Consider the following 17076-nt stretch of genomic DNA (forward strand, 5'->3'; position numbering starts at 1 on the left):
CTTATATATACTTTTTATATATATACAGTATTCCATCTTTTCTCCAGATGTCTGAACTTTTTCTTGTCATAAGATTAAAAATATCCATTTTTTACTATAATCATGAAAACGACTTAATACTAATCAGGAATAATATTATCATCTTATTATACTGATTATATGAGTTATTTTTTATACTTAATTATTTTAAATATTTTATTAGTCTACATAAATTATTGAAAATAATGTACAAAATAATTTTTTTTATCAATAGTTTCAAATATTTTCAATTTGTTAAATCATAAAACCCTAATATATGTTTTTCTAAAAAGAAATCTTTATAATATATTTATTGAATAAAATTGCATGTATTGCTTATACTGAGTTCATGCCTTACACTTAAAATAAACGTTTGACAATTACTATATTTAATAATTTTGTCATATAGGAACCAGACATTTTATAATTTCATAGATAACTATTTTAAAGTTTTATATTATTTACAGTATATTTTATAATTTAAATCAAATAATAAATACTTGGTGTATTAACTTTTATTATTCCAAAATCTGATAATACTTGTTAAGTATCCATGCACGAATTAATTAAAAATAATATTGGTTAAATAACATAAGTTTAATAAATAAAATTACATTTTATTCATAACATCATAACTTAAACAAATACTTACAACTTTTATGTATTTTATTCATATTTTCATTGGTTTTACATTTAAGGCATATGTACAAAATTTTTACAAATTCAACTGTGATGATCCTCTAAACATTTATGGATACTCAAAATGGAAATCATTTTTTCAATTCCTTTAATTCTTGCTTTGGAATGATTTAAGATATTTTACTAATAGAATTATCCTTAAACATCTTCGCTATCTTATACTTTTGGAAAATTTGAAAAATTATTGTTATTCCCCAACTTTTAATAGCTCATTTGTATCGTTTAAGCTATTCTTTTCATCTATTTCATTATTGTAACTTTCATCTTTTATTATTTGAGTTGGATCAATTTCTGTATTGTTAATGCTTTGTTGCCCATATTTTCACCTTCTATTATTTGAGTTGGATCAATTTCTATATTTGTGAATTCTTCAGTGTCCATATTTTCATCTTTTATTATTTAGTTGGATCAATTTCTGTATTTGTTAATGCTTTGTTGCCCATATTTTCACCTTCTATTATTTGAGTTGGATCAATTTCTATATTTGTGAATTCTTCAGTGTCCATATTTTCATCTTTTATTATTTGAGTTGGATCAATTTCTGTATTTGTTAATGCTTTTGTTGCCCATATTTTCACCTTCTATTATTTGAGTTGGATCAATTTCTATATTTGTGAATTCTTCAGTGTCCATATTTTCATCTTTTATTATTTTAGTTGGATCAATTTCTGTATTTGTTAATGCTTTGTTGCCCATATTTTCACCTTCTATTATTTGAGTTGGATCAATTTCTGTATTTGTGAATTCTTCGCTGTCCATATTTTCATCTTTTATTATTTCAGTTGGATCAATTTCTGTATTTGTTAATGCTTTGTTGTCCATGTTTTCACCCTCTATTATTTCAGTTGGATCAATTTCTATATTTGTGAATTCTTCGTTGTCCATATTTTCATCTTTTATTATTTCAGTTGGATCAATTTCTTTATTTGTTAATGCTTTGTTGTCCATGTTTTCACCCTCTATTATTTTAGTTGGATCAATTTCTATATTTGTGAATTCTTCGTTGTCCATATTTTCATCTTTTATTATTTCAGTTGGATCAATTGCGTTTTCTAATATTTCAGTTTCATTTGTCATATCATCTAATAATTCACCTAATTTGTTATTTATAATTTTATTTTCACCATTGATCGAATTTTCTTTTAAATTATCAGATGAACAAGTAGCTTTACTATCAGCTACAAGTTCTGTAACCTTAGGTTCTTTATAATTAGTTTCATCATCACTTGAAGAGGTAAGATTTATGACATCGCCAGGTTCAGTACCTTCAGTATCTTCGCTTTCATCACTGTAGTATGAATCATCATCATCAGATGAATCCATTATTGGACCTAACCCTAACTCTTTTGCTTTAGTTAACATTTCATGAATTGTAGTAATGTTTCTTGTTTTTGACTTTGGCCCTGGCTTCATAGTTTTTCTAGTATTTTCTATCTCAATGAATGGTATATTCAAACTTCTTTTTCGTTTGAGACTAGGTTTTAATTTTTTTCTTCATCACTATCACTATCACTATCTATAATGATACATTCCATGGGATTATTAGATGGCGGTATAGACAAACATTTCTTTGGTACATCGCCATCTGATTCACTTACATTATTAGGGTATTCTAAATTTGACATTGAATAGTATGGTGGTATCGGTATTGATAAAGGTACTGGTTGGGAATCTAAATCTTCATCATCGCTTGAAATAGATATAGGGTAATCTTCTAAAATGGTATATTCAATATCTGGAATTTCATGTGGTTCTTTTTTTATTTCAGATTCTTTTAAAAGAACCTGAATTTCTCCTTCATAAGGAGGGGTTTTTTTTTATTCTCTAGATCTGCATCAGAAAGGAGGGTTCCTTTTAGAAACTGTTCTTCAACAGGAGTGGTGGTTTCTTTTATATCCTTTTGGTCTTCAACAGAAGGGAGATTTTCTTTTAAAACCTCTTGTTTTCCATCTAAAGATGGAGTTTCTTTTAGATCATCTTGTTCTTCAGCAGAAGGGAGGGTTTCTTTTGAAACCTCATGTTCTCCATTCAAAGATGGAGTTTCTTTTAGATCCTCATGTTCTTCAATAGAAGGGGGGGTTTCTTTTAAAACCACATGCTCTCCATTTGAAGGTAGAGTTTCTTTTAGATCATCTTGTTCTTCAGCAGAAGGGAGGGTTTCTTTTGAAACCTCATGTTCTCCATTCAAAGATGGGGTTTCTTTTAGATCCTCATGTTCTTCAATAGAAGGGGGGGTTTCTTTTAAAACCTCTTGTTCTCCATCTAAAGATGGAGTTTCTTTTAGATCCTCTTGTTCTTCGACAGAAGGGGGGGTTTCTTTTAAAACCACATGCTCTCCATTTGAAGGTGGAGTTTCTTTTAGATCCTCATGTTCTTCAATAGAAGGGGGGGTTTCTTTTAAAACCTCTTGTTCACCATCTAAAGATGGAGTTTCTTTTAGATCCTCTTGGTCTTCAGCAGAAGGGAGAGTTTCTTTTAAAACCTCTTGTTCTCCATCTAAAGATGGAGTTTCTTTTAGATCCTCTTGGTCTTCAGCAGAAGGGAGGGTTTCTTTTGAAACCTCTTGTTCTCCATTTGAAGATGGAGTTTCTTTTAAAATTTTCAGCTCTCCTACAGACGTGGGGGTTTCTTGATTAACCCCTGGCTCTTCTACAGAAGGACACATTAATGACATGATGTAAATGTATCCTAAAAAATCAAACAAAAATGTATTAATAATAATATATATATATATTTTAAATGTTTTGATTATTGGAATTTAATACTTAAAGGAGAAAGAAAATACTATTATTATAACAAATATATTTTACATAGTATAAAAAAATCTAATCTTTTTCTTATATTTTTAATATAATATAAAAACACATTATAGTAGAAATAACAAACCTATGACAGACATGCAAAAAGTGGCATATACATTTTGCCAAATTTAACTATATACAAAAATATTTTGGTTTTTCATTTTTAAATCCTGCGTTTGATAAACAATAATGGAAGAAAAATTCTTTACTATTTTTTGAACTATAAAATTACGAGTTTAAAACTCACTGTCAAAAATTTTGCACTTCGCAAAAATAACTATTTTAATACTCTCAATATGCATGTCAACATATAATTATGGAAGTTTATTTTTATGATGGATACATCAAATCAAACAAAAGAATACATTGATAGATTAAACTAGTACTGCTTTATTTCATTTCTTTTACATACCTATAGGAGGTAGATTTTTCATTGTAAATAGTTGTCGATTTAAGCTAGGAACGTAATACATAAGGAGTTATGAGTTTATGACTAATAACACACACTAATAGTAAAAGATGTTTTAATTCTCTTTTTCTAACTTCAGATACATTTTTATCTCAACATTATATTACAAAAATAACAGGAAATATGATTTATTGATATTATTGAGGTAAAAATGGGAGAAAGTAGGTTATCGCTCTACAGTACAAATACAGTAGATGTTGAATATATATTGTCATTAAGAAGTCACAGTAAAGTAAGTATTAAATTTGATTTTAATAATAAGTCATTGTATATAACAAATGATTCTTAGTGAAGATTGATCTATCAGTTTATATTAAGTATATAATAAATAGTATAATAAATTATAATAAATATAATAAAAGCATTTAAATAATAAAAATAAATAATAAATATAATGAATCTGCAATTCGCAAGCACTCTGTACCTTTGAAAAAGTTTGAAAGCCATTGCTACTAATAATTTATAATTTATATTAATAAATTACTAAGTTTAAATATAAAATAAAAAATAATAAGTTGAGTGGAGGACACTATACTATTTTTAAAAGAAAAATCAAATCAAAGTTGTTTTTTGAATTATTTAAAAAAATCAATTAAATTAATAGTCGTGATTTGGTAATAATTCCATGGCTTTAAATTTAACAAATCTAATTTTTTTAATTTAATATCTATAACAAAAATAACAATAGTATTAAAAATTATAAGTTATTTTTTCATAATAATAATTTTAACCAAATAAATGACTGTAATAGCACAAATATGATACTAGATTAAAGGATAAAAGCAATGTTAATCCCCCTATATGTAACAAATTATTTGATATGATGTTTCCCTTAAGAGGACGCTACACCCACATGTGCTGTCCCTGTCTTAATAATAATATTTAATTGGCCAAGAAATTACAATTTTCAGTGTATATATATATATAACATAGTTAAATGGCCTATCTCACCATTGAGGATAACCTCTTATCAGCAATGATGGAGTACTATTAAAAAAGTATACATTTATAAATTTTATAATATTTGTAATATTTCCGTAAAAAACTGAGATACATTTGACTACAATTCAAAAACATTTAAATACATAACTAGTAGTAATTATTAATTAGTGAAATAATAATAAAAACATAAATAACAATAAATGTATAACTATGTAAAAACTAAAAAAATAGACTAAGAAAAAATAAATAGTCTATATTATAGTATTATATACTGGTACATTATGTAAGCTGAAAGTTACTAGTATTTTTTATCAACCATAATTTAATGGAGTGTTTGTATATTTTATAAGACTTACTAATAATAATTTGCATCGGAATATCATTCAGTAATCACAAACCCACTTATGAAAAACAATGACTAGATTTCAATTAACGACGACCAATAGGGATTTCTAAATTGCTTTTTAAACGTGTTATAGTATTTATGTTTAAATTAAATTAAATTATATTTGTAGGTATAATATATGGCATTTCTGTAATACTTTGAATTCATTTAACAGATCCTTAGTTTTTCCCTGTTTTCTTCTTATTTATATTTTTTTGAGCTCTGAATATTTTATTGCTTTCTATAATACCTAAGCCACCCCAAGCGGTTACTCCATATTGTAGAATAGATTATGTCATGGTAAAGTATAACAAACGTAAAGCATAATTATTTAGGAATTTTCTTGAATCAATAAACAGATAGTACAATATCCGTAGTTTTATTATTGTGTGTTATTTATGTGTATATCCCATTTAAAGTATTGATCGAATGTAATACCTAAATATTTTATACTTTCAGATACTTCTTACTAAAGTATGTTATGGAAAATTTGCATTCAGCAGAACACATTTTGTTATGTTAGCTTTAATATTAATTATTAATTTGCTATGATGTACATTGGTAAGACAGAGACAACACATGTGGGTGTAGCGTCCTCTTTAAGGTAATGGTACTAATTTATTAAGTAAAAAAATTTTAATATTGAATTCTTTTCCAACAATAGCTTAATTTAATATAAAATGTATGAACATATTGTTTCTTTTTAATGAGTTATTATTAATGATTTAAAATTTACTTTATTGTCATATTATTAAGTCTCATCCAACCTAAAAATAGTTTACCAAGAGGTTGAGTCAAAAAATTAAATTCTTAATGTATTTATTATTATTATTAAAAATAACATGTCATGGCAGCATAAACGTAACTAGAGCCATTAAATTGAGTGGGCTCAAGCCCATAGTTAAAATGTTTAACAGAGGGAAGGGGTTATGGGACTATACCCTCAACCTTAATAAACAAGAAAATATATTAAAATTATGAATACCAAAATTTTCAATAAAGAAATACAATTTCAATATCTTCCTTATTTTTTAATTCATATCTCATTTTAGGCGGACTAAGACCACTCAAGCCCCCCTCTTATTTACACTAATGCCTAATGACTGATTCATCATTACCTAGCCGGAACTATTTAAGTATGAAATTGAATAAACATTTTTGTTTAGTAATAAAAAGATCCACTAAGAAAGGATTTTACAAAATTTACTACCTAAGAAAAAGTTGAAAGTATAAACATTATTTCTTGGGAGGATTTTTTTTTAATCTTAGCATACATACTCTGTAATAGTAATCATCAATTCATATAATTTTAGACCTGTATTTTTTAATTGGTCAAAACCAACCTAAATAATTGTAAATAAAATATATGTAGTTTTTATTTAACAAAGTTTAAGACAAAGTAAATATTATATCAATTATAAATTATTATTAACTTTAGAATCAATATCACTTTTCTGTAGAGCAGTGTAAATATGTTTATGATATCAAAAGGCAATAAAAATCAATCAGTGGTTTGAAAGTGCCATTGTATTAATGAAATACAATATTTATCCTAAAAGTACCAAGTCTGCACAAAAAATATATTTTAATTACAACAAAATATATGTGCTGATATATTTTTTAGATATTTTGGTTTCAAAATAAACTATTTATGGGGAAAATTTTAATGAAAAGTATTCAAGTCTTTAGTTAAGAAAATTGAACATTTTATAAAATTTTAACAACAAAATAGTTATTGAGATAACTTTCATGTGTATCTTTAAATTTTTAATCAGCTTTAATAACAACTTATGAGGAGTATTAGATTAAATTAAATTGCTCAACTTATTAAAATTTTTAATGACAGTTATTAAAAAAAAAAAAACTAATAACTCAAATATAATAATTTTTAAAATTGTACATATATAAACAAATATAAACATTTGGTATAAATATTAAGTAGATATTAAAATCAAAGATTGAGGTATTTTTAATACCTTTAAATTTCAATCAATATGTAACAGATAATTTTAATTTTTATATTTATTTTCAAGATTTTTCCATTTCTTTTCACCTGCTCATATATCAAAAGCGCCACTGAGGTACTTTGTGAGAAACAATTAATTTATAAAATAAAAAAATATATTACCAATTATATAATAAATTAACATTAAACATAGCAATACATTATTCAATGATACATAAGTAGGTAAAATTAAATCAAGTGAAATTATCAATATATTTTATTAGAGATTGATATTAAGAGAAAAATTTCTATACAATATTTAAATTGTATAATACATTAATTTACTCTAATTATTAAAGAAAACTACATAACCAAATTTGATTGTTACCTAATTTAAAGTGTCACTTAAAGATTTAACAATTAAAAATATTTTGAAATTATTGGCAAATAAAAAAATGTAAACTCAGCTAAATAAATAGAAGGTAAATAATAAAAAATATAACTAAAAGAGCCTTGGTCTACACCAGAACTAACTATAAAATTATTGGAATGTTTCAAAAATGACTACTTTAATCACTAGTAAACAATATAAATAAGATTTTATCCAGTTTAAACAATTTCCATAAATAACAAATTAAATTTATTTATTTTTAAAGTAAATTATCTACTTTATCAAACGTATTTATAGATATATAAGTATTTGAACTAATAAATTAGAAAATAAGTGAGATTTTATGCCTAGCCTAAATCCATATTGGTTATTAGTTATTACATATTAAGAACATGAATAACTTTTTTTTTAGGAATACTTAATTTTTTTTTACAAACATCAGTAAAATATTCTTAACAGAGATAAATGTATTGATTTCAGTGTATTTTTTTTTATGTATGTATCTTTTATAATCTTTGGAGACAGTATTATTGCACTGATTATCATTTTTACAGATAGTTTCTGGTAGCAAATTGGATCTAGTTGGTAGAATTTAATTCTTTATTTTGTCTTAACTCAAAAACAATTAACTTGAAACATAAAATTTTCACCATCTGTTTATTTTATCTTTTTAAATCTACCAAAAATATTTATAAGATTTTTAACTAAAAATTTAATGAATCTCATCAAAATAAAAAAAATTAGCAAATTATTAAGTAGTTAATAATGTATAAATTAATTATAATATTGATCCATAAAAATCGAAAATTTCTTTTTAAGAAAAGATACTTTTTTTAAGTTTTTTAATTTATATTTAAAAATAAATCAATTTATTTTTTTATGAATTTGAAATCAACACTTTTACAATATAATTTACCGTAAAATAAAAATGTTTCAAATAAATTTTGCTATTTTGTTGTAATTTAAAAACAGATAACTGCAGATACCTACTAGAAATTTTTATCGAATGTTTGTATTAATAATTTTTATATAAGTTACCTGTAGTTTTCAAAATAAATTACTATTTGTGAAGCATTTATAGAAAATGTATGCGTTTTTAAATGTGAAAAATTCTTCATTCGTTCAAAAAGTTTAAAAAAATAATAAAAAGTACATAGATATAAACGTTCAAAGCTTAGATAACAAATATTTAAATTAATCAAATAACTAAATAAACTAAAGCCTTGGATCAATAACTAGTAATAATTCAATATAAAATAAAGTCTATAGTTAATATAATTAATCATAGATGCCAACAAAATTAATACATTTAAAGAACTAAAAATAAATATAAAAGATAAAGTATTAATAAAAAGTAAATCACCAACAATAAATTCAATAGTTCTATTAAAAAATGAATCGTTATATACTTAGATGATAATGAAACATAAACAGATATTTTTAATAAAACAAAACTGTAACACAACAAAAAAATTAGAATCATTAATATAACCTATACTCATATTCTCTACTAGATATAATAATGGTAATAAAACCAGCTAAAATAGAAACTTGTCAAATAAAAACTAAATCATATTCTAAAGCACCAAAATATAAATTTAAATTGTAGAAATAATATATCAGACATAAGGCATTACATAAAAATAACCAATTTAAATAATTATTTTATTTTTTCATTGTATTTAATTATAATAATTTCTCATAAATATCAACTAACAACATTCTATGTACTTCACAGCTTTAATGCTAACACATATGTAGACATACAAAAAAAATAACAAAAATATTATCACATTATCTAGACCAATGTTCTGCAGATAAATAGTATCATTAATAACAAAAGAATTACCCAGAACTAAATTTTTGATATAAATACATAATATATTACAATGACCTAAAAATGGATCCTTCGTTAAGAAAAAAGTTGCTTGTGTCCACAAAAATCATGTGAAGAGTAAGAAAAAGTCAAAAAATATTATCCCCAAGATAATAACTAGTTGAAAGAAAAGATAACTAAATCAATAACGTGAAAAATATAATATGCACTCTCAATTATTACAAAATTATTATTTATAACTTCTACCAATAATTATGTATGAGTATGACACAAAATAAAAATAGATAACAAAATAATGGAAATAGAACTTTTATCCCTATGATAACATAGGTACTTAACCAATGGTCAGTATTTAAAAAAAACCTTTGTTATCATTCTATTTTCAGTTATTAATGGCAAATATACAAAAACATTTACTCTTTTAAATAGTTTTATTGGTATTTTTAATTACAAAAATAATTTTAAATTGTTATATTGTCTTGGAGTTAATAATAGGTATAATAATACTTTTAATCATGTTTTTGTTAAGAGGACGTTATACTCGTATGTGTTGTCTTTGCCTTACTAACGTACATCATAAAAAATTTGCGTTCAGCAGAACACATCTAGAGTTGTTAGCTTTAATATTAGAGTAAATTTATCTATTATCAAATTTAAAGGTAAAAATATTATCTAGGCAATGGCATCTGTTTTTATTGATATTATCATTTTAAAGTGTTATAGCTATGTAAAATACTACAACTTTAAAATGTTCATTCCTCCCTTTAAAATGATAGTACCAATAAAAGTATATGACATTTTTTAGATAATATTATTACCTTTAAATTTGATATTAAGTAAACTTACTCTAATGTTAAAGGTAACATCACAAAATATGTTTTGCTGAACGCAAATTTTCCATGATATACTTTAGTAAGACAGAGACAGCACATGCGGGTATAACGTCCTCTTAAAGAAATATAAATATACAATGAAAAATAATAATGTAAGTCTAAATTAAATAAGTTATTTTAATCCTCCTCTCAAACTTAGATTAGAAAATTTATTTATAGGAAACATTATGATCTATAAAATATATTAATTGCTTTTATATTGAGCGACATTTATTGTTGTAATGACTCTAGGAAGGGGGTCATAATTTGATTCATTTTTATTATAAAATAAAACCATTATTACAGAATACTAACAGAGCATAAAATTCAGTTTTGGATTCTTAAAATAAATAAAAATTTACTTAACAATAAATATAAGTTAATGGTTTTGTAAGTGTTCAACGCTGTCAAAGAAAGCTTTGTTACAACTCCTGCACTTATAAAAAATTTTAATTTCGATGCCCATTTTACAAAGAATATTCTAAAGTAAGGTTAATAAATCATTATCTATTCTATAGAACTGATTCAAATAAAACCCAGGCGACATTTTACCATGAACACCAGTTAGGACAGGTGTTAATGGAGAAGTAGAACCTATTTTTGTCAGGCTGCAGCATGATTTCTTGCTGAATAAATTATTGTATGAAAACAGTATAATTAAATGACAGTATGCACAAAAGATTAAATTGATGAAATATTAAACATTAGAAAACCACAAAAAGTGTAAAATAGGTTTGTATATACTTGAATAATTTAAGACATAAGAATGCAAAAGCAACAAATTAATTTATAAGGTTCAAATTTTATAAGTTTTAATTTATAAAGTAAACAAATTAATAATTCTTATTATATAGTAACTTCCTCATTATTAAATGAAAATATAATTAAATACTATCATTGTAATTATAAACTGGCAAAAATTGGACATATCCACGCATCTCTATCCATATATGGCACTCGCCATAATTGTACATTTAGCATTTAGCAATTTAGGCAATGGTAATCACAATGACCAGTAGCATTGATTGACAATGATTATGATTTGTGAATTATGATAGAATACCAAGATAACATTTAAGGAATATTTGATATTCTTATAATATTAACATACACCTTTTATACACATATCTTAAGTTGAGGTTTTGATACTAGGTATAGCAAAAATATTATCCAATTGTATATGTTCATAAATGACATTGAAAAATAAAATTGTTATAATTTGTTTAAGCAGATACTCATGTACAAATATATATTATTTGCCAAACTTCAAAAAAGATGCTTACGAATAGTAAATTGCTATGAAGACGCACCAAACAAACGTACGCTAATTTAGACAACAAATGTTTTATAAATGTCCACAAAGTTGGTTATAATTCAGTCAATTTAAAGATGATAAGAATAGTTGTGAAAATCCGAAATAGTATCAATACTCGTTACATTAATTACTATAAATGGAAAGCAAGTACCTACAAATTAAACAACAAAAATTCTATTCAATACACAGGCAGGTAGCTGATAGGTACTTGGATGTATTCAAAATTCCACGAGTGTCAACCAGGGCCGGATTGGCTCGATGAATTATCGAGTAAAACTCGGTAGGGCGCTCAAAATATGAACCGATTTTCAGTGTTTGGTCACATTTTTTTTTTTTTTTATTATAATGATAAATTAATCCAAACATTAGTAGAAGATATAATTTATTCAAATTATTCAAATTGTATAGTAGCTGTAGCTGTAAACAAACATTGTAAATTCTAAAACTCGGCAGGCCGATATCTTGCAAATCCGGCACTGGTGACAACTAAAATATAAAGGATCTTGGCAATAAATAATAATTATTAGTTAAGTGGAGTGTGCAAATGTCTATTAAGTTGGCTTTAATTCAGTAATTAAAAGATAATAAAAATGGAGTCATGAAAAATGGGATCAATCCGCGTTACGTCAGTCGCGATAACGGGAAATCAGATACCCACAAACTAAGACAAAAATGTTTTTTTAATACACGGGCAAGTAGCGGGCAGGTATCTGAATATATCCGAAATGAGAGAAAAAAACATTGACGAGCAGAAATACCCGTAAAACGCGTGCGCTATAAAGCAAAGTAAAGAGAAGTGTGACTAAGTGTAGTCTGATTGTATTGGGCATAGAGAAGAAAGACGGTTGTTTAAACGTCAGCAGCATAATTTTACCTGAATTAGTAGACAAAATTCCACGAGTGGCTACTCGAACACGAGGACCTTTGCGATAGATAAATAATTATTACTAACAAGGAGTGTGCACACACGATAGGAACTCACGTGAGAATGGTGTGTAAAAAACAAATTGTATATTATGGCGGCGTTCGCCCCGGAAAAAAATAGTGTATCGAGTGTCGTCAAACGTGTAACACGTTTTCACGAAATGAATAAAATAAAAATGTCGGCAATCGCCAGTCAACACTCGGACTCGGCGGCAGTGAATGACGATTAGTATGACAATAGTTCGTGCGACGTCGGTGTGCGAAACGAGTATTACGACGCGTCCAGTGCACGCTATAAACACTAAACAATATAAACACAACGCACGTTGAACGTTGCCGGCACCGATGCGACGGCGGCCGGCGATACCACCTCCAACTAGGTACCTCCAAACGAGCAGCTCCGTGTCCGTGCTACGGACTACAACTTACTATCGGTCGCGTCTACCGCCACATCCACTGCCGTGTTACCACAACCGTAATTTGAAACGATACAAATATTCACCTATACACTATTTTATGCTATCGTTATCCATTCTATACCACGGAATATAGATACGCGTACCATAATTATTGTACGGAAACTAATATTTTTAATTTTTTATGTACCTACACACTCGAAAATTCCAATCATTATTGGCCGTCGGAGTACGATAGCCAATTATTGTAATATACAGCGTAGACCTTAAAATAAGGTATACGGTCTATGTAATACAACCGTTAAAGACATTTAGTTATAGCCGTTATAGGTACGATATACTGAGTACAAATTGTATATTATTACAGGAAAAAGCTAATATTTTTTCATTACCTACTACTAATTTAAAAATTGCCTACGTTTAGTGTTAAAAAAGAACCACATTTTTAAATTGGAGAATATCACGCATTCACACCTATGATTATAGTCTTAATAGTCTTGTAGACATCTTACAGTCTTACACTATGACCATATAATATTATGTCTATATAGCCTTAGCGCCCATAGCCCATAGGTACCTATAAAAGGCTAAAACCTATACTATGTACATATATACTATTTCATCTATATCAAAAAATATTAAAATAATATTATAATATTTAACTGATAAATATGCTTAAAGGCTAATTAGTAAGTTGTAATAGATTTTAAAATATAACAAATAAAAACGTAAGTGCTTAGTAAGAGGTAACTTGAAACTAGGTACTTATCGTTATCGTAATTAAATATAATGACTAATGAGTCATTATTAGGTTAGTTGGTTAGTACATAGATTTTTTAATACTAAAATGAACACATTACATAATACGCTGCGAATAAAATAAAATGTAACCTATACCTATTCAGACTATTGATTATTATAAATTTTAGAATTTTCTGAAGCAAATTAAATTTCTTAAATATATGTTACAAATAAGTACTTAGATGTTTTGTAAAATATCTTGAATTCCTATTATAAATATTTACTTATTCACTAATATACTTCCATACCTATTAATAATAATAATCATTAATAAAATATGTAATAAATCGTAGTAGAGAACATCGTAATAAATACGATTATTGATATCGCTATATAATATTAGGTAGGTACCTATCTGCTATTGGTATATCGTATACTCGTATGTATACCGCATGTTCGCATATAAACATACAATTTATTATTATAATAATGATTAGCTACTATAGTTTGTTCATTTGTTATTCTATTCAGTACTTTTGTCTTTTACATTATTCAATTTTTAAAAATGGACGCTGAACAAATACTTAATGTTAAGTAATTCGTATTTTTTTATAAAAAAAAAAACATAAATATTTACATATCTTGACTTTTTTATTTTATAAAAAATCCATGTATATATTGCTCTCATTATTATCGTTTGGAAGTTCATTGCATCTGCAAGTTTTTATTTAATGAACCAACAAATTCTAAATCAGCTACAAATTTCAATTATACTTATACAAATTCAAATCCAAAATTTTGTTTTTTGACATATTTTTAAATCTTTCGATTTTAGCAATATTAGAATCAAGTATTATACACAATTCAACGAAATTGAAATAATAATTGAAGTACCTACTAAGAAATATAAATATAAACTAAGAATAAATTAATTCAAGAATATATTTCAATGTTTTAAAGGACATAAGTATATGATGCATATTTCGGTAGTTTTTAATGCATAAACTTTTGTACCATACAGCAATTGTATATACGTTATACTCTTTATAGTAATTGTGCCTAGGTACTAGTACTAGAACAATTGATAGTTTGATACTAATGACTCTAATGATTAATAAGCAATGACACATATAAAAATATTTTTATATGCCTGGAATAAAGTAAAATAAACGCATTTCTCATTCGTTTTGAAAATTTAGTATCTCGGGCCTTAATACTATGTTTATGGTACGTAAAAACTATATATCGTACAATTTGCTGTAAGTAGCTATTTTTCTCTAGAAAAGTAAAAAAAATAAATATTGACCAATTTCCTCTAATAATAATTTTAAAATAACTACATTTTTAAGTAATTTAATTAATAGTAAATTAACAAAAAAAAAAAAATCGATTTATGAATTTTATTAACAATTATATTTTTTTATAATTAAAGGATATGTCAGCAAATAAATGAATATACCTGTAAGGAAAAGAGCTGAATAATTATTTTACTTTTTGTAATTAACAAGAAATATAATTTTTTTAAAGTTCACATAAGAGTAGGTACCTATAGGACATAGGTAATACATTTTAGAAAAAGGTTCATTTTGTTATAGTTTACCATCACCCATTTGGATCTTAGCTTTGCTCTTATTTTCTATCATAGTTGGTACAAAACATAAAAACACTGATATCGGCTAAAATATGGGCTAAATATTTTAATATTTGGAGGAAAATTATAACTATAACCTTTATTTTGTGGAGGAAAATGGACGGTGGAGGTAAATAATGGTTAAAAAATTAACCCACACTATGCTCCTTTGAACTTAAAAAAATATCACAGAATACCTAACCTTTTTCTTTTAGAAATGACTTAAGAAACTAATGATCATTGATTTTAAATATATTTTATGTACGACATTCATTTGTTAATTGTAGTCAATTGATTGTTTCGACTATTATTGGCCGTTTCACAACTGACCGTCGATATTTAGTATTCATAATAATCATAATTATTTTTAATTATAGCTATACAGTATACATAAAGTACACACACACGCATTTATAATGTGTAAACGCGATAGTATAATATTATATATATTACCTATGCGGTATATCGTATATCTATTGTTTTTTGCAAATACGGCTAATAGGTTTGTTAAAATGGGTTCTATAACTTCTTAGATACAATCGAACGCATTCTTTCTTTGTAAGTTTGTAGTAGAAATTATAGACTATCCCACGACTCACGAGTCATGGTTTCACATAATTGGTAGAATGATTAAATACCTACCAGACTAACATTCTACATTTATAGATACCTATACATATAACAAATGTAATATATTAATAAGTATGATGTATGAATAAAATATTATATTAATTACATTTACATAATATATATATATATATTAGTAATTTTTAATATAATTAACAAATAATTAATAGACTATTCATCTATACCAATATAGATAATAATATTATACGAGTAATGAGAATAAATTGTTAAAACAGAAGTACCTAATGTACATACTACATACCTAGTATATTGATTAATTACAATTGTGTGGCTTTTAAATTGTTGACGTAATATGAACTAATATAAGATTAAATATAAAAACATGAATATTATAATAGTTTTTAGTGTTTTTACATACTCGAGAAAATTTTATGAGGAAAACTGTACCTGCTGTGCATTTTGATAGAATTATGAATAATCCAGTATATAATATTATTTTAAGTAATGGATCATAACACGATTCAATATTTAGAATTGCTTACCTTCAAGTCTTAAGTCTTGTATAATTTTAGTATACAAACTATGTATACTACAACCTTGTGACCGCGCGCGATCTTTTTTATAATGTTAAGTCGTGTGTATAGTCTATTGTAGTAATAAGTTCGTAGTATTATCTAATAGCAACTAGGCAGTAGACTAGTAGGTACTAATTGTCAATTGTGAATTGAATGATATTCAATATTTATTTCACAATTCATGTACACTTTGACTTAATCAATGAGAGAAGATAATTAGATAACGATACAACAGCTACTAGTTAGCCAATAAGGATATTATACTCAGTACTACAGTAGGACATTATAGGTATACACCATATAATTATACATTTATACCATTAAACCCGACAAGGCGACACTAGACCTTATACGTATACATGGATTATGAGTAACTATTGATTATTTGGGTACCTATATCGTACATGATTATACCATAACTATTTAAATTTAAGTATTTACTTATTTTATAGTATAGGTACCTATAAAGTATAAATAATTTATTTTCTGACTTTACAGACTCGCTTAAAAAGTAGGTAAAACTAATAC

General features: G+C 25.7%; 2 protein-coding genes across 2 annotated transcripts; both read right to left on the reverse strand.

Moving 5' to 3' along the window:
- Positions 1-1130: 1130 nt before the first annotated feature.
- LOC113560271 lies at positions 1131-2168 on the reverse strand. Its single transcript, XM_026966036.1, has one exon. It carries the CDS (start codon positions 2128-2130, stop codon positions 1252-1254), a length of 879 nt encoding a protein of 292 aa, XP_026821837.1. The 5' UTR covers positions 2131-2168; the 3' UTR covers positions 1131-1251.
- A 312-nt stretch (positions 2169-2480) lies between these two features.
- On the reverse strand, positions 2481-13048 carry LOC113560269 (polycystic kidney disease protein 1-like 3). The gene is made up of 2 exons (XM_026966035.1): positions 12549-13048; positions 2481-3405 (listed from the first exon to the last, which is right to left on the reverse strand). Exon 2 carries the CDS (start codon positions 3389-3391, stop codon positions 2492-2494), a length of 900 nt encoding a protein of 299 aa, XP_026821836.1. The 5' UTR covers positions 3392-3405; positions 12549-13048; the 3' UTR covers positions 2481-2491.
- Between the last annotated feature and the right edge of the window lie 4028 nt (positions 13049-17076).

The sequence above is a fragment of the Rhopalosiphum maidis genome, unplaced genomic scaffold, assembly GCF_003676215.2.
Source record: "Rhopalosiphum maidis isolate BTI-1 unplaced genomic scaffold, ASM367621v3 scaffold142, whole genome shotgun sequence".
Taxonomy (NCBI): Eukaryota; Metazoa; Arthropoda; class Insecta; order Hemiptera; family Aphididae; genus Rhopalosiphum; species Rhopalosiphum maidis.

Excerpts from the sequence above, each read along its gene's own strand:
- LOC113560271 (XM_026966036.1), bottom strand. The coding sequence starts at position 2,130 with ATGAAGCCAGGGCCAAAGTCAAAAACAAGAAACATTACTACAATTCAT.
- LOC113560269 (XM_026966035.1), bottom strand. The coding sequence starts at position 3,391 with ATGTCATTAATGTGTCCTTCTGTAGAAGAGCCAGGGGTTAATCAAGAA.